Here is a 22,042-nt window from a genome sequence, read left to right on the forward strand (position 1 = left end):
GAATAATCATCCAAAAAAAAAAAACGTGGAGAGGAAGGCGTCGAGGCTCCCGTCTCGTCTTGTATGAATTTCATTCGATGGTTTTAGACGGCAAACAAAAGGAAACAGACGAGATGGAGGTGAGGCGCGTGCGATAGAGAGGATGGGAAATAAGAAATTGGAATGACTGTGGCGTGAGGCTGGCATTTTGACATCAATTTAGGAAGGAAGCCCAAAAAGACAGCCAATGCAAACAAAGCATGCATTGGAATGGAGAGCAGCCTCGCAAAACACATTTCGGAAAGAAACACGGAAGTATCTGATGTAATGTGATGTGGTCTCCTTTTCAGCTCGCACGCCCCGTCATTTTTCCTCCTGCCTGGCAATCAGCCTCCTAATTAATTCTTGCTCCCCTTGTTATGAAGCAGATGGGAGAGTGAGGAGGGGAAAACAAAATAAGCCTGAAGTCCAGAAGGCAGCAGCGGACGAGCTGAGAAAGAAGAGATGACGAGGAGAGACGCATATTTCCATGACAGCCAACATGTGAGGTCAACTAAACACGCACACGCACGCACAGCACCCCCTTTATGCCAATATATGGATAGCACATCACGCAAAAGCAGCATTTTAGGGACCTAATGAATCATTAACGCATCCCGACATGTTATCTTTATGCACCAATTAAGTCGCCGCCACATCGGATGAGATACAGCTCCGATTAGCGTACTCTCAACATCAAGAGCGTTTGCTACGAGTTCTTCTTCGACACAGTCTTGGAACTGCATTTTACATGACACGCGATGAACCACTAACAAACACACCTCCTTTCTGGAAGGCAACGCAAAACGCTGTCGCTGCGTGGCGCATTCAACTCGTTCGCTGCCGTGGACGTTGATATTCGCCAAATGGAACCCAACTGTCAAATTAGTTCAAGTATGTTTTAAAAGAAGCTTTCATGTGTAATTATAGGTTGGAAAGTTGGCTCTTCATCAACGCCGGATGTTTCCAGCAAGCACTAGTGTCGTGAATATTCATAAAGGCTTGGCTTTACTCTCAACAGGAAACACAATTGCAAAGCAACACACTGGGCCTTTGTTGCACTCTGATTGATTGGGTACGCTTAATTCTATCATTAATATCATTGTGGCTATCATTGCTGCCCTTGAATAATAGGAACCCATTAACTAAAACTCAGCATGACGCCACATTAGCTCTTTCGACCGACTTTTCTTGCCTACGCGAGACCAAACGAAAGTCAAATAGCCACGTAGCCCACCGTCTCTCTTGCAATAACCTTGACGAGAGACATACAGTCGGAGAGGCACAATGTCGAGAAAAACGCTCATGATGTATACATCTCCAAGGACTTAAAAATCCATTACAACCCCAGAAAGGCACCCAGAAGAATTAGCCCGTTGAAGGCAAAAACTGCTTGGGAAGAATAAAAATCTTGACAAACACACAGGTCCAGGACTTTCCCACGCCACATGCACATACAATTGAATTAGGTCAATTATTTGCACGTGTGTGTGTGTGTGTGGAATCAGGATTCTGACGGAGCCACAGGTAAGAGCCGCTGAGTGGCAGGAAAGGCGGGGGGAGGGATTGAATCTATCATTTCACGTCCCGACATTGGGCTGTGTGTGTGTGTGTGTGTGTGTGTGTGTGCGAGCGGATGTGCGGCGAGTGGAATCGACTAAACATGAGCTGCAGCAGTCGTATCACTCCGAGCCAATCAATGTCACGGAAACCCAGCGTGGTTTATGAATGTGGGATCCCAGCTCAGGGAAAAGCGACTTCTTCATTATTGATAGTCCCTGAGTAGTAGCTTCATTGGAACATGAAGGGGCAGGAGGGAAGCCAAGTTCCAAAAAGGGTGAGCATGTGTTCGTGTTCGTGTGTGTGTGTGTGTGTGTGTGTGCGCGTCCGCGCACGTCTCAGGACCTTTCCAATCGCCGTGTTGGCGTCCAACCTTTGATCGCGCTCGGCTCACAACCCCCAAGTGGGTGGAAAAGGCTTAGGAGGACTCCAAAAGGGGATTATTGGATAGAATGTATGGAAATTACAGTCTAATTTATCATTTAGGTCATGGTAATTTATGCAAATGAGTTTTTTTTTGTTTTTTGTTTTTTTATTAATGCCAGCCTTGGGTTATAAACGCATGTACGCTGCAGCATGACTGTTGTGGTTCTTTTTAATACACACTGTGTGTTTAAAACAAACACATCTTAGCCCTTCAGTCCGCTAGCTTATTGCTAATGATAATTAGCATCTATTTTGCAGTGCTATAACCCTTTTAAGAAACTGACCGAACACAAACGGTGCAGCAACACATGTAGACAGGCAGTCTTATACTGTCCCCCGGGTGGCTCAGGCCAGCACACCAGAAAGAGCGGCACAATGGCCCTTCAATTAATGTAGTGTGACAAAAACTGTTTAATTCTTTTTAATTTGATTTCATTACTGTATGTTATACAAAAGGACACAATTGTGAAGTTATTTTTCCTCAGTAGAACCACATGACATTTTTTTGTTCTTTGGGGAGGGCTTGAACCGATTAATGGGAAAAGCTGATTTGCAATCTAACTGTTTTGAGGAACAAGTATGGTCACGGAACGAATTAAACTTGTATCTCAAGGCACGACAGTATATTGTTAACCCCCATTAAAAGAAAAGCAGGCGCGGAGAAGATAAACTACGACGTAGCAAGATAACACGATCGTTATTGGTTGACGATAAAGGAAACGGTTACCGCCAATAACGCAGTGTAGTGCTTTATGGGCGCGTGCATTACAATTACTGCATAGTTGCGGACCAGTAAACTGGGCAAATATCTAATTAAAAAGACATAAATACTCGCAGAGAGGCACAAACCAAAACATCCCATCCAAAACAACGAAGGCCAGGAATATCGCGGTGACAAGCATCTGTGTCATTATCATTAATAACACACGCACAGTTGGAGCCGTGTCCTCTCGTTCATCAGCCTGCTCCTTAATCACACAATGCACGCGTCGCTGCACAATTACAATCACCCGAAAATTATTTTTACAGCTCGCTCGAGAAACGCACAAAAGCGGACTGCAGCTGTGCTTGCTGACGGACAATCCATGCCCTCTTACAATCACGGTCATCAATCACGAGCAGGGGATCTTCCTGACGCCGAGTTGCCATTTGTGGCTCTGATGAAGATGGAGTGCAGTCATTTGAGACAAATTAGCCGGCGTACGCGCGCGACGCCACCGTCGAGCCGTGACACGCCGATGCGTGCGCACGCGCGCGCTCCCATGTCCGCCTTGAAGGATGAGGCCACGTGGGTGCGCGCACGAACCGCGAGCGCCGGAAGCTTACGACGATGCTCCCTTAATTGCGCTGGGTCATATCGAAAAGGTTCTTGGTCGGAACCCGCCAGGAATCCAAACGATATCTCCGCCGTGAATGGGCTTCGCAATATTACTTGTGACTGTGATGGATGGATGCGCGCCGACTCGATGTGAAGGCCATCAATAAAGCGTGTCAATACAAAGCACTTCAAGCAGATTCAAAGTTGACATTTAATCGCTTTCAACTTGCGCACGCATGAGCAGCATGATGATGATCATCATGCCCGAACACAGCTCAGTTAAATGGCCTACATACAGATTAGGGCGCTGCAGAATTACAGTTGATTCGCATTGACTGCAGTCACTCCCGTGCCCATCTCAGTGAATTCATGCAGATTTTCCTCACTCCTCCCCAACGTGCTGTCAATTTGACCGAGATGTTAATTTGCTTCTGTTTGTTGTTGGGTGTTGCCAGGAGAAAGAGCACACACAGCCCGTGTGGGATCTATCGGAGGACCCAGAGGAGCGGGCCAAACGACGGCGTCAAATGTGAGAAGCGCGATGACGGCGAGACGGGCGGATGCGAGGCGGCGACGTCGGCCGACCGCCGATCGGGCCGGCCAACTGGGCTAAAACGAGGTCGGTTGAAAGATCTTCTCTCCGGAAGGCTGATGTAGAAGAGGACCAGCGGCAACCCTCGACGAGGGCACGCATCCGCCACGCCCGCTTGTCAGGAAGCCGGCAAAACTGGCAGATGTAATCTCCGGCAAATGCGGCGCGGCTTTGTTGATCAAACACTGACTGAAGGGGCTTTCAAGGAGGATTTTAGGGGCTCATCGAGCCCACCTGCAGCCCGGGGAGGGGGCTGGTTTTGTTCGGGTTTTTTTTTTTTATCTCTGCCCGTTTGGAGAGGAGGTAGTTGAAATGAGGAAAGGGATCGGTGGGTGAAGTGGGATCCAGGAATAGAGCGCAAAAGGGAGGCTTGTACTTTTGAGCATGAAAAAGATGTGAAGTTCAGTCGTACCACACAGAGAGTTTGATAGTGCAGCCTTGGGGAAAGCCTGAAGACTAATGGGCTTCAAGCGCAAATTTAACAAACACTTTTTCCCAAATTCTGCCGCTGCATGAGTTTTTCTTGATTAAAAAATGGCTCAGCTACGTTTGAACTCCTAAGTCCTGATTTTGCATTAAAAAAAAAAAAAAACTTAATATGGCGCATACTGATGTACGTGTGAACTAAATGTTAGTTTAGGGATGGCTCCTCCCCTGCCGATGTTGTCATTGTTCGATGTTGTTTTCTTAAAAAAGCAGACATGAGACGAGAAGGCTCGCGAAGGAGGCGAAGATTGAACGATGGGCCTCATCACACATAGTACATCGCAAACGCACAGTTGATATTTACTTTTCTTTTTCCATTTTCATTTGGTTTTCAATGGCTTTCTTGGCTTCGTCTCATCTCCGATTATCAGCACAATTGGAAGTGGAGGAGTTAAATGAAGCTGAGACAACAGGCTAAGAAAGCCAATGAACCAATGAATACTCCACTACTTCACTTTAAAAGACTTTCCTTCGTCCTACTATACTCACTCCGTGATTTCCTCCGTCACCGTGTGCTCCACCTGAAGCCGGGAGTTGACTTCAATGAAGTAGTGTTTGCCGTGTTTGTCCACCAAGAACTCCACCGTCCCTGCGTTCTCGTAGCCCACCTGCGGGAAAAACAAAACAAAAAATAAATAAATGCTTGACTCCATGTTGCCTATTTGTAAATATCAGGAGAGTTTAATCAGGACTTAAGTCCACAGTGTGAGTAGCTTTGTCACTGCTGCTATTGTCAGTGTTCAGTTTCAAGTCAACAACAAAACAACAAATGTGGTTACAATTTTTTTTAAATCTAAAGCGTAGAATCCCCCGCTGCGGGAAAGTTGACCTATTTACTTTGTACTGATAGATTCAACTTCATTAAACTCGGCAGGCACAAAAACATAAAATCCGGGACAGGGCTGCATGTAAGTCAGACATTTGTAAGTCAAGCAAAAATAACAGATTTGTATTTTTCAGTGAGTGACTGCGTTTTTTTTTTTTTTTGTTTTTTTTACTGGCCAAAACAAAAAAACAAAAAAAACAAAAAAACTTCTTTGACCCAAAGTCAAAATCAAAGACTTGGTCTGCACACTGACAAAAACGCTAATGAATCATCCTCACATTGAGGATTACAGCGTAAACGGATGTGACCTCCAAACAAAAAAAGGAGCACTTTCACCATCACCTATCACACAAATGACGATGGATACATAATGCTCAAGGCCTTGTCTGCGACAGTAAAATATCGTGCTCTTTAGCTTTAGCTTCTTGATAAGCTCCGGCAGCCAAGTTAATGCGTTACACAGCGGTGCCTTCGGATGCCAATTGAATTGAAATTCTCTTTCCCCATTGGAATGAAAATGGGAATGCCAGCCTCCCCCAAGAACCAACAAAAATGTGTGCAATAGTGGGTTTTTTTTTTTAAATCAGGAAAATGGCACTCTACGATATATGTGCTTTATAAAAACATACAGTAATGACATAATTCAATGGAATGTTAAGAATTCAGCAGTTTTGCTACATTATTTGCTTCAATTCAATAGACATTATGCTGCTCCTTTTGATGTGCACACCATGGCCACCTGGGGGCAGTATATGACGGATAGAAACACACACGAAGAAGAGAGTGAGCGTTTTTTTTTTTTTTAAACTGTTTACATGTAGATTTTCTTTGTTTTATGTTGAGTTTCCGGGAGTGGAAGAAAACAGCTAGAAACATCTTTTGTTTGGCAAATTCTTCACTATCTGCCAAACTGCGTGAAGCAAACTGTATCTCAAATCTCTGCTCGCAAGTCACAGCGAAAACAATAAAAATACATTAAAATATCAATATCTCAAAAACACACGCAAGTCAAGTCACTTGTTTCTCAAGGCGCCACTTTGGTACTTGTTTCACGCTTTCAGTGTAAGCTTCAGTTTCCAATTAAACTTCTCCAGCTGGTCCTACCTATCGTGTCGATCTCAGCACCGCATGCAAATTGCCGTCAAAATACGAATCTAGAAATAAAAAAACAGCAAGCAAATAGCTTAGCGCTGTCAGAAATGAAAAGAAATAAATCAATAAATAAACAGCATATGAAATACAGCAGAATAATAAATTGATAGCCTGGCTGGGATGGATTATTCAGTTGTTTTTTTGTTTTGTTTTGCATAATACTACGAACTAACAAACAAACAGCAATGAAAGAAGCCCCGCCCCTCCACTTGGTTCCACGAAGCGTGACGGCGGGATGAGGGAAAAGCAGAGCACTTGGAAAATAACTTATCGTCCTCTCTCTCTCTCTCTCTCTCTCTCTCTCTCTCTCTCTCTCTCTCTGTCTGTCTACGAGCACTTCAACCTCAAAAACCATTTGCAATATTTGAAGAGGATGTGTCAAAAATTCTAATTCAAGGAGCGCACTCCATGTTTTTTTTTTTTTTTTTTCCCTCCACAAGCCCAAAACACCACATCACATCAATTTATCCTGCCATTGTTGTGAAATGTTGAGTGGACTCATTTAGCATCAAGAGGCAGGGAAGAACAAGTGGCATAAAACACTCTTTTCCTCCCCCTCTCAAAACATGCACGTTTGACCACACCACAAAAGAACAACTCAAATCCCCCAGAGAGACAAAAGTACATTTACACCCTAAATTCCAATATTTGCTTCATGGGATTGTGTTCAGTTATTCCCAATAGTCTATTCTTTTCCTTTAGTAGCATTTCTCTTAGCTGCACTGCATCCAGTATGTTAGATTTTTTTTTTTCCTTTTTTTAACCAATCAGATTTCAGCCTCTGTGTGTTGCCATGTCCATCTAATCCGCCCAGGTGCCGTCACAATCAAAAGTGCTGGCTATGTAACGGCAACAATATTAGCAGTGGGACAGTTTCTTTAACCAATCAGATTCAAATTCAAATTCATCCTAACAAGGCTATGATGTCATCATTTTTCCATCCTCTGATTGGGTCGTAGGAGCAAAACCGGTGTGGCACTCCAACGCGTGCCTACAAAGTCGTACCAGTTGTTTTAGCTTCCTGTAGGTTCCGCGATCACGTGGCCGAATAGTTTCGTCTACGTTGTTTGTTTCCAATTTCTTTACGGACAACGCGCATCTATGTCTGCAGGCGTTCCCGCCGATCGCTTGTTTACCGCCGCCCGACGGCGAATATCCAGGCAGGCGCTTTTGCGAGGCGCTCACAACATTGTTTTTCTTCTGTGCCGTCGCCATTTTCTGACTTCCAGCGCCGGCCTGAATCTTGTGAGCGCAGCAGTATCGCCATCACCCACGCCCCAACCCCCCACCCTCCCACACACACATGCATCTCCTCGTGCTTGCGAGCAAGTTCTCTCAGCATTCCCCGCAAGGACGTATAGGCGAGGAATCCTAACAGGAGAGAGGCGGCGCCAAGCATAACAATCTCTCCGGTCTTTGAACACCAAGGACAGAGAGAGGTACTAAGTGCAAACCCGAATCCTGCGGCCTAGTTTAGTAGTCGGGACAGGGAACACCACATGAAACATTTGGGATTTTTTTTTCTTTTCTCAAACTGAGACACAGAATGTGAATAGAAAACTTCGGTGTTCAAGTTGCATGGTCACAAAAATGCCCCAAACGTCAACACAGTCCATGCACATACCTCTGACAAAATCTAAACATTAAGTGTGAGTCTGAATTTCCCCTTGAGGGATTCGAATGAATTCATTGAATGACGATTATTTTTCCAGCAGTATGAGAGTCCACAAACATTGTGGACGAGCAGCACTACATTTGACATTGAGAAGGCAACATATTGTCGTCATTTCAACGGAGTTCGGGCGTGTTCGTCGAATAGCGCGCATGACTCAAAAGGCAAACATTGAGAAAGTAACCCAAAACCATTCCTCTGATGTCTGACTAAATTCTTACGAGAACAGGAGAGATTGTCCCCGTTTGCCCCGCACGTCCTCGATTTTACGCTTTTGTGTTTGCATATTTTGGAGTTGAATCATTCAGGGTACAGTCAATTCTCTCAAGGACTATCCTAGCCTCACATTTTATTTTTAGCACACTTGTTTTGCAAGGTGACAATGAATTTTTCAAGTGTGTCAGATGAGGCCGTGCATCATGTAGTTAAACCGAAAGAATGCAGCCTTTTTCTTCGAATAATGCTGTGTTACTCTGTGGAGGAAACTGGACTAACTTGCAGCAGATTTAAAAAGCTGCTTTCCAAATCCCCAGGGAGACGACATAACACCAGAATGACACCTTTCCCAGACACAATCAAGCCAACCAAGCCATGAGGCCACAAAGCCTTTTCCTGGTCTCTCATGCCTTTCATTTGCTCACGCTTGGGCAGGAAACGGCGTCAACCGGCAAGCTGCCGCTGTGTCGCTTCCTTTTCATTTCCAATTTGGAGGTGAGACACGGGAAAAACTTAAAAAAAAAATAATAATAAAATAAATCAGTTGTCTGTCTTTCTCCTTCAAGATTTGAGGATTCGCCTTCATCTTATCCAATTCCCGCTCGGATTTGTGGAAACACAATTCTCATCTGGTTCATAGGTGATATATAAGTGTGCGTGCGCAGACGTGCGCCCTCACCAATACATCTTCCCTATTTCAAACTTTTCCGCACCTTTCGAGCTGCACGCCCATGACGACAGGTACAAAAATAACCGCAAAGGCAGCAAATAGTCTCCTCGCTGCTACCTCTCCGTGAAATATAATGTTTTTTTTTTTTTTTAAAAAGAGCCGCAAATGTGGCTACGAGTTTAAAAGGTCGCGCGTGGACAGATGGTAAGGGAGCAACGCATGGACATGGCTGAAAGAAGACTAAGGAGAGGCTTTGGACCATAATACAGAGGAGTTTCATTTAAAAAATTCAAAAAAATCACTCTACATTATTGTACTTTATAAAAACAGACCCTCAAAGAATTAAACATTAACCTGCATCATGATAACTCAATGGGCATTGTGCTGGTCCTTCTAGTGTGGGCACCTGTGCCACCAGGGGGCAGTATAATACTACACTTTACTACGCACGTCGTTGATGAAGATGATAAAGAATACAGTGTTGCCTTGAGATATGAATTTACACAACCGGAACATCAATGATAGTTTCATTAGCCCATCTAAAACGTTTTGCGTTATGTGTTAGCATTCATCTAAATACACAATACGTAGTTCTTTCTTTTATGTTGAGTTTTAAAGTCAACTTCAAGTGCGAGTGGCAATTAACCACTCGAAACAAGCGTGGCCGCTTTTATGAGTTGTTCATTAGGTGTCGAGCTGCTGCTTATCGGAAGGTTCGTCGCCGCCACAGCTAGCGTAAATCAGGTCACGCGTAAGCGGAGGTACTGCTGTACTCATTATTCAGCAAAATGGAGAATGGAGAAGATGGATCTTTTACAAGAGGGCCGCGATGAAGCCGTAAAGTGGATCCGAAGATGAGAAAGAGAACGAGGAGAGCTGTCTTCAGTGGTTGCAGTCGTTGAAATCTCATCCATATTTATGTGTGCTATATAGGCCAAGTGCAACTTGTGGGCTCATAAAAGTGGATGTTAACTATCAATTAATTTGGGGTGGAACCATAACATTCAGTGTGCTGAGAGAGGAAGGAAGAGGCGAGCAGACCCATTCATTTCATGGCACTGTAAAAATTTAAAGGTTACTGTGGAAAAAGCGCGCGTCTTTTGGGGGGAAACCGGGATTGTAAATTGCCACGCAGCACGTTTTGTGCGTTGAGGGAGGAGCAAATGCAAATAGATGAATTTAGCAGGCACAAAGGTTTGATTCGTCTAACCTGCGCGTCTGAAAGTCAGCCAGTATAATTAGTCTCAGGTTTGATGCATCGCATTGCGCGTTAATTAAGGGTCAAAACCGTAAGCCAATCTGCGTCAAAGGCGCAACACGCGCACCAACGGCGTGCAATCACGCAATTTAGCACCCGCTATTTGGCATCTTGGCAAGTCGGGCCCTTGGTGTAAAAACGCTCTCTCGCAGCCTGATTCCATGCTCGTCTGTCTCGCTCCCAACGGCTCACTCGCTGGCCCAGATCCTCGCTCTGCGCCGTCAGCACTTAATGGGAGCGTAATGAACGGCTCGTCTGACAAATGACAAGAAAATGGAGGGAATAAAGCCACCGAGTCATCACCGAGCACCACGTGAGCGCAAGCGTCGACTGATAGAATTATTATTATCCGGGCTGATATAAGACATAAAATGAGAAAAAAAAATAAACGAATTACGTTTTCGCCTTCATAACGCAGTCGGTCGTGTGTGGTGAGAGGGGGGAGAAAGTCAACATGATGGATGTCTGTGCGTCCTAATTATGTATATGTGATGTATGTATTATACATACAAAGCGCTCGGTGTCAACACAACAACACTCTCCGCATTTCATTTCCTGCGCACGGGCAGGCGCTCGTTTGCATGCGTTTTGCATTCAATGGCGGATGAGGCGCTTGGTGTGGTTTACCACTTTCAACCCCAGTCTTTGTTATGCTGTGTTTACACTATTTTGCGTACTTTTAAATTAAAAAAAGAATAAAATTGAAAATTAGAAGCTTGATATCTGCTTGGACAACAGACGGCATCCAAGCGCTGTCAAGATCTCCATCAGGACCGGCACTTGAAAGCGCCGCAGACGCTGCCAAACGCGCTTCCAACACGTGCTGGAACACACCCAAAATTGAAGAAAAATTTCAAATAAGTAAAATGTTAAAATAAAAGGAAGGCTCTTAAAATAGGACTTAAAGGTAACAATAAAACCAATGTTTTAAGGAAAAGCAACTCAGGAACATCTATGCTAATTTCAGTCATAAAATATTTAATAAGTTTTCATGTGTCACTTTTACAGTCAACTTCGACTTGGGGTGACAAATAAACAGCTTAAAGCAAGCAAGCTATGCCTCATATTTGAAGAACTGTGTGGGTGAGACAGTGAGAACAGGCACTCAGGATTACTTCAAAAGTGTGTTTTAATCAGTTTAAATGGGTTTAAAGCGTGCAAGGGCGCCAAGTTAAGGTGAACCTGGAGGAACTGTCAACGAGACAACATTTAGTCCATCCACAAAGTGAAGCCACCAAAACCCTGCTGAGAAGATGATTATCAAAATGTTTCGGAGAAGAAGCAAAAGAGTGACTAATGTGTCATCAAATGCCAGTCAGCACAAAATGCACTTCACGTTTCCTGCCCGCTGAAAGCGGTTCCAGACGCTCAGTGTAAATGTTTGTGCGCGATAATGCTTTTGTCAGCGCCGATCTGCGATGTCTGGAACTACGCAGGCATGAAATTACTTCACACTGTTCTTTCAGCGAGAGAATTTGCCAGCATTTGCATGCAAAGCGGTGCGTTAGCTAACTTACAGACAACAGAGAGCGGAATGTACAAATTGCACGCGCGTGTGTGCAAGGGATTACCAATGAGAAATGAAGCAACTGAATAATTCTGAAGCAAGGTACTGGTAAAAGTAGAAGTACGGATTCAACTCCTGTACTGAAAGGTTATAAAAAAATAAAAAATAAAAATAAATTAAAAATGGACTGAAGTGCAAAAGCAAAAATATTTTTTTTTACTGTCAATTACATCATAAAATCTCTGCACGAAAAACATGTTCCTTTTTGTTAACTTACATAGAGCTGGTACTGAGGAGAAGGAGAAAAAAAATGTTGCTGTATAAACGCTAACTAGCGTTAGCTCAACTTCTGCTCAATAACAAAATGTGTTCCTTTAGATTTACTAATATTGTCATTGGGGAACAAAAGGATGCTAATGATAACAACAACAACAAAAAAAGAGTACACATTGTTTGGTTAAATTAGATGGACATTTTTTTTTTTTAAAGCTGTTCGTTTTTAGGCTTCTCTTACTCTATTATAAGGCATATAATGGGGAATATCTTGCTTCTCCAAATCTGTTGTCATATTTCAGTAAAGTAAGTTGTAAAAAGTGAAGATATGTTTTCAAATGAAAGGTGTTTCATTCCACCACCACCACCACCCCCCAAAAAAAAAAAAAAAAAAACTTTTTGTCATATTCGTTATAACTGTCAACATCACCCACATACCCGAGCAAAAACAACCAATCAGAGCTGCCCGTCGCCACCATCGGGTCCGCGTTGTGTGTGAGACCTTGTGCCGAGGAGACGATACATGCCACACAATAGCAGGGTGATGATATCCATAAGAGCGCGTCAACACTTCCCCAATGAGATGCTGATTCCGATGAAAAGGCGACAATTGCGATGCGTAACCAACACGTACACAAACGAGCAATTTATTCATTCAGAGCCTTTGGAAGAAAATACTTAAAAGCATCTCATTGTTTTGTTTGGCACCAGGCAAACCTGTCACCTTGCATGACGCGTACACACAGACGCACACAAACACACACAATTCGGCGGCCAATTTGAGCGTTGCTTGGGAGCAGCTTTCAGTACAAGCTTAGCTAGCTGACGTTGTGGGGACCAACGCAAAGTGCTGACACAAAGTGAGGACGCTTTCGGACACAACATTAGACACGCTGCAAAAACAGGCTTAAAAAAAAAGCCCATTAAGAGGCGGGGCCTGTTGGGGTGACGTGTGACTGCAGCTCTCCTTTCCCAGATTCGAGGGCATTAAAGTATACTGTAAAAAGCCAATAAATTATGATTTCTTTAACTCAACAAAACACAAACAAAAAAGTGATGTTGCGAGGGCACGAATGGTGAATTGCGATATAGCGTAAGAACGCTTACCAGTTTGGCGAGGTTGACCGCATCCGAATGAAGTCGGTTTCTCAGCTGAGGGTCCAGTTGGAAACCCGGCGCGATTTCTACCACCTGGAAAGCAAGCACACCGTGAGCGACCATCTCACGGGGACCGCGCAGAAAGATAAATCCCCGTTTGGTCACGAGCTTAACCCATCTCAGAATAAACACACAACATTTCTTTTTTTTTTTTTTAAGCTACCCTCAAAAGTATTATGCAAACGCAACAATCGGCCTGAGGCTGTGAGCCAAGCTAATTGATCACAGAAAAATGTACAAAAAATTTAAATACAACAGCAGGAAGGCAAATAGCCTTCTTATCTCATCTTTTCCTCCTCCTCCCCACCAAGTATTAAATTTCACTTCTAAGACAGAGGGACTAAAAATATCCCATCAGTACTCCGGCATTCCAAATCTATTCCAACAGGCGACTCTTCATGTGAAAGCGAGAGAGCGAGAGAGAGGAAAAAGATCTTAGATTTAGGGCAAAGGCAGATCAGGTCACATTAACTCAAACAGCAGCAGCAGGGGTAGTCGCTCTTCCGAGCGGGCGCAAAAAATACGATCGGCGTCCCAAGTCGAGTCAACGCGAGCGTGACGCACGCTGTATTATACGAAGGCACGGCGCTTGCTGGTGTGGTAGACGTCCGTTTGTTTGAACAATCAGGTGACGGGATAACAGCTGATCCAGTGGGAGAGAATCAATGATCAGCGCAGGTCAGCAATAACGGCAAGATAACTCGGGAGAGCCGAGTTGATTTGCCGGAGGATTCTTTAAGCGCTGCGGACGGCGATAAGAGCATTAGGACATTTTCATTGCCGCATTATCCTCTTGGCAACTACGACACACGCATACACCGTAATCTTCGGAGTCATTATCAACCCAAGTATTATTAATATGTCGCCTAATGAGACGCCGAGCGCAAGACAAAAGCCTTTTATGATGTTTTATCGTAACGGGCGCGCCGGAAGGCGAGACCTTTCTGCCGAGGGCGAGCGCCGACGCAAGGCGCTCGACGGCGGCGGAATGCGTGGACGGCGTCGGAAAGTCACCTTTTGGTGGCGCCGCTGAATGGAGCAGTCTCTCTCGTACAGGTGGATGACATTGTTGTATTTATCTCCTGCACACACGCACAATCCGCAGTGTCAAAAGCATGCCGAAGGCTTTTTAAACAGACCATTTTCCCCGACTCCAAAGTAAAATAATAATAATAATAATAATAATGACACATTAACAAACAGGTGGTGCTATGTCACCACTTGTTTGTAGAAAAAGCCTGATTAATAACAATTGAGGGAATCATGTGTACCAAAACACCAAATATATTTGGGGTAAAATCCTTGTTTTTGATTTTCTCATTTAATAAATGACAGCGTACCGCATGCATGTGCCTTTAAGAGGCGGGGCCTGTTGGGCTGGCGAGCAAAAATGGACGCTTGTCACCCAGTGGCCTTACCGAGGATCTGCACTTCAATGTGCCTCGGCTTTTCGATAAACTTCTCCACAAACAGCGCGCCGTTGCCGAAAGCCGTCAGAGCTTCAGAGTAGGCCCGCTGGTAATTCTCCTCAAGTTCCTGAAAGGAAAAAAAAATAATAATAAAAAAAGAAAGCGAGCAAGGAAATCCATCGCGATCAGTCAGGAGGCAAAAAGTCAGCTGCATCATTTGATACTGTGGTTCTTCGCAGTAAACAATGTCAACTTGTTTCATTTTTTTTAAGTTCAAAAGCTTCACTACGTTCCCCCAATTTCGTGCAGTTTGTCACTTCCCTTTTCTTTTCTTCCTTCGGCAGAGAATTTGTCGCCAAACATCCTTTGGGGAGACGATGCCGCACAGAGTCAAGGGCATGACTCAATCTGTGTTGTCAGTCTGCGACATCTCGCCGGGCCATCGCATCGTCGCCCCCCCCCCCCCCACCCGACTTTGGGATGTGGGGGGGCGTGACTCAACGTGGTCTCACGCCTCGAGGGAGGTTACTAGAGCCGACCCCGGGCTGTCATCTCGAAAGGGAGGCGAAACTAGCGGGCGGTCAAGGCTGCGCCGTGCGTCATCAGTGAAAACAGCAAAAAAACAAAAAACAAAAACAAAACAAAAAAAACTTTTGTCCAATAAACAAGATAACAATTTACAGTATTCAGCCAGGCAGCGGAAATGGTCATTAGCATTCTAAGCGACTGAGAAACGGTGGGTTCAGTGAATGCAACATCCATCAAGTACAGTTGTTTTTTGAAGTGTACAAGTATATACTTATGTGTATACGGTATATACAATGGCAAATAACAGCTGTACCTGAGAAACACACAAATACTGCATGAAAACATACCTTAAATGCATTAATAGAATGTCAAAAAAAATTACAGATTTTTTTTGGGCTTCAATTCAAATGGACATTACTGTTTCTGCATGGCTACTGGGGCAGTACAATCCAGACAGACGGCTGTACAGTTCATCACAATTTCTCCCAACTCATCAGTACGGCACTAATATTAGTCATTCTTCACAGAGGATAAAGAATATATGACTGTGAGTCTTGTTATATTATCTGTCTACAAGTGTTGGTCCGCCGTTTATCTTCAAATTAAAGGATTAGAACACCACAACACTGATGCTGTTCGTTAGCCCGTCTATGGTGTTTTTCTTTTTTGAAATCGTGTACAGCGACAGCGGCGAGGCTCCCGCGGGAAGTCATTTGAACATTTGAGTTCCACATTTCAGGCACAGCCACGCGCCACAAGCACATTAAAGCGATGCTCGGGTGGGGAACGAAGGGGAAAACAACGCGTCACTCCGCATTGACTTTGTTGTGCAAAAATGCGCCTTGTACCGCCAACAAGGGTTGGGGGGGGCTCAATTAGTTGTCATAAGATGCAAATACAAATGGGTGGTACTTGAGAAAAACATGGAACGAGGCATTAGCAAAGACATTGCTGCCTGCATCGATACAGACTTTCATTTGGATTTTGCCAGGGTTGTTTTTGCTGTAAATATCACTTATATGGGAAATATCAGGCATATGTTGATAAGTGTTATGATACATTCTGGTAATTGTGCCCCAGGCACGCAGAAAATTGATGGCAATGTTTTAGCTGCCGCGCACGCTTGAGGAACCTCCAGAGGCAATTTCAGACGACGGGCCGCATCGCAGAAGGCGAGCGGCAGCTGCGGATATAAACCGCCAGCCCATAATACCCCAGCTATTCCACCCAAAACCGAAATGCCATGAATATAAAGCGCAAATATGTCCAGAGGGGGAGCGGAGGGGGCTCACCTCGTATTCCCGGACCACCCTCATGCCTCGGCCGCCGCCGCCGTAGGCTGCTTTGAAGATGATGGGGAAGCCGTATGTCTGGGCGAAGACGTGCGCCTCCTGCAGACAGCTGATAGGGGAGTCGGTTCCCGGCACCACGGGTACACCTGAACAAACGCCAGGAATGTGTTACACCGAAACAAGCCGCTCCATTTGGGACACGCGTCATCGGCGACGTCATCTTTCGGTACCGGCGCTGATGGCGAGGGCGCGGGCCTCCACTTTGTCCCCCATCTTGCGCACCGTTTCCGGGGTCGGTCCGACGAACATCACGTCGGCGTCGGCGCAGGCCTGAGCGAAGTCGGAGCGCTCGGACAGGAAGCCGTAGCCCGGATGGATGGCGTCCACGTTGTTCTCCTGAAGGAAAGAAAAGAAAAACACAGCGCTGACAAAGGATGGCACCTAACAACTGATCAGCTCCATTAATTTCAATTGTTTTGCGTTTAAATACAGCACCAACTTGTTTCAGTTGTGGTTGTTTTGAAATATTGACAGTCTACCTTGGCTACTTTGATGATGTCGAGAATGTCCAAGTAGGCGGCGACAGGCGGCAAACCTTTCCCAATGAGGTAAGCCTCGTCTGCTTTTTGCCTGAAATGACAAAACAAAACAAAAAAATAATAATAATAAAACATGTATTCAGTCAGAATAGCTAAGATTTAAGCAAAACAATCAGGCAGTTGGTGATATTTAAATACTGTTTGCGCAAACGTGCTGGATTGAATGCTAGTAATGTTGATATAATGTCCTCCTCACGTCATAAAGATCCACTGAGAGGCTTCCTCGAATTGTGTGTCGTGATCAATAATCTGCAGTGGCAGGCGAGCCGCTCGCCAACACGTCTGGCTGCCGGCCCGCCTCGTTGTTGCGACCGCTGCGGGGACTCGGCGCAGCGTGCCGTGGACTCACTCCGCGCGTGCATTAGAATTGCGCTTTATCGGTGTAACTGTCACTATGACACGTTTCATCGTTTATGTAAATTGCTATTTAAAAACCCGGATGTGACAACATTTGATTTTGGACGCTGTGGGGTCACATGACCGTGGTCCGGATTGAGGTAGCACTGTAAAATTGTGGGTAAGAAGTGCGATATGGAAGATACAGAAGCAGGTACGCATGTGTTATATATTGGATAGTGTGCTAGCATTAGCCTCGTCGACTTATCGGGCTTTTGATTTTCACTTGTAGTTTTCTACGTCGTCTGGTGATTTTGTAACGTCATCGGTGGAGAAGGAGAAATAAAATGAAAATCTGGACGTCGGCACGAATCGTGGCCCACCTGTGCATCTGTCCGGTGTCCTGCTCGGAGTAGACGGCCACCGTTCGAATCCCCAGCTCGGTGCAGGCTCTGAACACACGGATGGCGATCTCACCTGGAGGACCAAATGAGACGTGTGGCAAGTCTTACTTGAACGTAAAACGTTTGTTCACGTTAGCATCTCGGAAGCTCGCAAATTTCGACTCGCAACACAAAGCAAAGGGGGGGGAAAAAAAATAAAAAATAAAAAAGTGTGATGAATGGGATCTAATGTGGTGGAGATATCATGTCACGCCAAAGTGAAGGACAGACACTGACGGAAAGCTCGACTGTGCGTGTGTGTGTGTGTGTGTGCGTGTGTTTGTGTGTGTGTGTCGCAGACCAAAACCCATTCTGAATCACAATGATAGATTAAAGCAGTTTAATAGAGATTTGAAGGGAAGGCTGGCATGGTTCTTTGCAGTCTGCAGGGTGTGTCCAGACAGGATAAGTTCAGATAAGGTAAATTATAAGGGGAAGTCATGCTCTTCCGCAGCTTTTGCCAGAATTAAACGGCTCTGATTAGTCCAAATTGGCTAATTTGTCTTCGGTTTTATGTTGCGTATTTTTCATCCCAAGAATTAAATTGCAAAGAGCCCCCATGTTAATTTAATCGCACAAATGATAGCCAGTAATATGCAAATCTCCTTTAGGACATTTTTTTTCCACCCTCAAGCGTAGAAGTGCAAAACGCTAATGTGCGTTAAATATGACTGGACTTTCTGCAATAATCGTAATAGACTGCACTTTTGAGTGTTTAAAAATGTTCTGTGAGGGTATAAAAAAAAAAAATAAAAAAAAAAAAGGTGGATTGTGAAGCCGCCCACACAGACGAGTGCTGGTAACTCTTTCATCAGAAACGAAACATTTTCATTCTTACCTCTGTTAGCCACCATCACTTTCTTGATTGGTCGATACTGGCTCTGCGGGGCCGAGTGTGCGCGGCGGTACAGGAGACACGCCCTCCTCACGGCCAGCAGGCTGAGGCCGCCTCGCGCCACGGTGACGCTCAACATCCTGCGTGAAAAACAACATGACACGTTTGTCTCACATCAAATAAGTTATATACGTCACACCACCAACGCGCACGTACGGATTGGAACACAAATGCAAGCATAAAATGGATGGAAAATACATAATGGGAGAAAAATGTAAACCTTTGTTGTTCAGTTTTAGACTTAAAATACCCCTCTTACACCCTCCAATCAAGGTTTCAACCAGCATATGTTTAAAAATAATACTCACTTATGAATGACACAAACTATAGTCATTGTTATTGTTTTAGAAAGAGCATACTGCAAACAACAGATATATATTTAAATCTCAATTTATCAATAATTCCAATGTAATAAGTCATTTTACAAGTAGGAAGGGTGACAGCCAATCAGCAGCCGCTCAGCCTTTCACAAGCAGGAAGTGTGACAGCCACTCAGCAGCCGCTCAGCCTCCCACAGCCTAATCAGAGCCAGCTGTCGATTTTCGTCTCCAAATCATAACATTGAGCAAAAAAAAAAAAAAAAAGACATTTGACCGACAATTAAATCAATCTTAAGCTATTAAAAGTATGTCTAAACCACAGTTTTGCTCCTTTTTAATCCAAATCCAGCCATATTGTTTTCCCTAACTGATTAATCAGTATACTACGAATGTTACGCGAGTATATCGATCGCCTCATTAAACATGCTAAACCATCCAACGCTAAATAATAAAAATACCGAGCATGGAAAATAAAAATGAATAAATAGACGCAAAAAAAAACAAAAAACGTACCCAATCACAGAGCATCTTTCAGTTGTTGACTTTCGATGCTAAAAAGGTCAAGGAAATCGAAAGCTGCTTTTTCAAAGTATCTTGGGATGACACTGCCACCGCGTGGCCAAATGGCAGCATTGCGTTCAGCTGCGCAATCCTGTATTTGCTCTATTATACTGTACAGCTGTAGAAAGAAATTATGACTCAGAACAAAATAAAACAAAATGATCTTTACTATTGGTCACTTCAGTCAGTTTATATACACTGGGCGAACGTTTGTGCTCAAAGGCCATATTTGATGATAATATAATAAGAATACATTTTGATTTCACGGATTGCTTTATATAAAGCGGTTATTCGCAAAGTGCGGTACCTGTACCAGATGAAAGAATTACTATATTAAATGTTCATACTGTGCACAATGTCACAGTGGCTTCAACTGTTTTTAATAAAGTCCAGGATATTTATTATTATACAGAGGAGAGTTCAGTTGTATTTAACTTTTAAGTACAATACACTTGCATTTAATATTTAGGAACTGTTTGTTTTTGAAGATTTATTTAGATGTTTAATGTCAAAACTGTGCATAATATTACAGTGGCTTACAATATTAAATACTCTTTTTAGGAACAAAACCTTTGCATTGTTTTTGACGAACATTTGTTGGTCATCATGGTGGTACGATGTCTTTTTTTTTTTAGGTGTTTTTTGGTGAAAAAGGTTTGGGAACATTATTATAAAGCATAAATATCGATTAGATAATATGAAGGCCATTTTTAAATAAATAAAAAGTAATTATATAAAATAGTTTTCATCATCAACAAAAGTCCATTTTCTTTTTTTATGGTGAATAATGAATTTAATTATAAAGAATCAACCAATTATTATTTTTTTAAATTATAATTTGCAATGAATGAAATAACCAAATATTGAATTAGATAATTGCAAAAATAAATAAGAATTGCGAAAAAGCATTTTAATAAAATGGATTTTAGGGGGGGTGGCTAAATTAATGCAACACATTTTCAATTAATTCATTAAGAGGCGTGTCTCATGACTTTTGTCCATTGTAGTTCAAGTTACAGTCCGAGTGAAACCCCTCGAACATTTTGGAAATAAAACAATATTTGCACAGGATTATTCACACTGCCAAATCAGTCACGCAATACACAATATTACTTCCAAAACACACAGTGCTGCCTTTTCTCGTGACCTCTTATTTATTCGTGTACACAAGCCACACACAGTGGAGCTGAATGTTGTTGTAAATATGTACCAACGTGGCCATGCAACCTTGGGAGGGAGAGTGTGCCTCACACGTGAGTCGCTAGCGCCCTCGTGTGGTTCAATGGGTAATGCAAGCTGGGAGGGAAAAAATGGTTTGAAAAGGGTTTTGGGTGATTGAGTTTCCTGACGCAACCAAGCCCCGTTTTTAAACTGATGAGTACCTTTGGATTTTTTTTTTTTTTTTTAAACAGCATGAATGTCTTAATAGACAAAAATATCAAACTAGCAACACTGATACTCAAGCATTCCGAAAGGGAATAATAAATACTTCACGTGTGCGTAGGACTGCGTGTGTTGTTTGTGGTTGACATATTAACCTCTCGGGGAACAAAGTTCTGTTTGGACGCACGAGTGATGTCGTGACAGACAAACAGACAATTTGTGGTTGCGTCACAGTTCGGAATTCGAGGTTCGCTAAACCTTAAGGGTCAAACCGGGTGCCGCTTGGCGACGCTTTTCTATTTTCGACGAGGGGCTTGTCTGGCGTCGTTTGAATTTGAAGCAGCTCGCAAATACCCGCCTCGCTTCCTCGGCTGCATCTCTGGACTGGATTGACTTGTGTTACACAACAAACCACATGCTTCTCCGAGAGACACATAAAAGAATGCTTGTTAAAAAAAAAAATCATTAAAAAAAAGAACAACAGGAAGGAGAAAAAAAAAAAGAAGAAAAAGGCCCGAGAAGAAATGACTGTAGTACAGATGAACATTTTGAAGAAGCAGATGCACACGCAGGTTCAAAGGTTAAAAAGAGACACTAGAATACACAACATATTTTATATTATTATTATTGATTCGGTATCTGCAGGTAAGCCGTCATTTACATTAGCCAATCTACGGCGTTTCACGTGATACGTTACCATGGAGCTAACCAACGTTCGTGAATCGAAATGAAAATGGTTCGGGTCGAACATCCATCCACCCATCCCTTGTTGAGTACTCAACCGTTATCGATACCGAGTACCGATACGACTACCTTTGATACATCAAATTTCTATTCACACAAAAAGAGATGATTGTAAACAGAAACTCTTTTCTTTCTTCCTGACGCAGATGATAATGCTCCGAATGTGTCAAAACCGCCACAGTATAGCGCCAACTACTGGCGAGGAGGACTCACTACATGTCGGATTTCTTTTTTTTTTTTTTTTTTTTTTTTTTTTTTGCCTGAAGTATCGGCGGGGAGATATCGGCGATCGACAGCCTTCCCGAGTTGTTCACAAATCACGCCGGGCGACATCATCGACATCATTGGTAACCGTCTAAAATAGACAAAAAAGGGAGACTCCACACTTACAAGCTTTTTT

General features: G+C 43.6%; 1 protein-coding gene across 1 annotated transcript in view; it reads right to left on the reverse strand.

The window, feature by feature from the left end:
• LOC133397808 (pyruvate carboxylase, mitochondrial-like) overlaps nt 1–22,042 on the reverse strand; it is a 101,117-nt gene that overhangs the window by 78,000 nt on the left and 1,075 nt on the right. Inside the window, exons 2-10 of the mRNA XM_061669124.1 lie at nt 18,578–18,714; nt 17,680–17,773; nt 16,901–16,991; nt 16,592–16,757; nt 16,362–16,507; nt 14,551–14,668; nt 14,147–14,214; nt 13,082–13,165; nt 4,890–5,008 (exon numbers count right to left, since the gene is read on the reverse strand). Coding sequence (XP_061525108.1) covers nt 4,890–5,008; nt 13,082–13,165; nt 14,147–14,214; nt 14,551–14,668; nt 16,362–16,507; nt 16,592–16,757; nt 16,901–16,991; nt 17,680–17,773; nt 18,578–18,714 — 1,023 coding nt within the window. The remainder of the gene's footprint in view (nt 1–4,889; nt 5,009–13,081; nt 13,166–14,146; nt 14,215–14,550; nt 14,669–16,361; nt 16,508–16,591; nt 16,758–16,900; nt 16,992–17,679; nt 17,774–18,577; nt 18,715–22,042) is intronic.

Source organism: Phycodurus eques, chromosome 23, assembly GCF_024500275.1.
Source record: "Phycodurus eques isolate BA_2022a chromosome 23, UOR_Pequ_1.1, whole genome shotgun sequence".
Taxonomy (NCBI): Eukaryota; Metazoa; Chordata; class Actinopteri; order Syngnathiformes; family Syngnathidae; genus Phycodurus; species Phycodurus eques.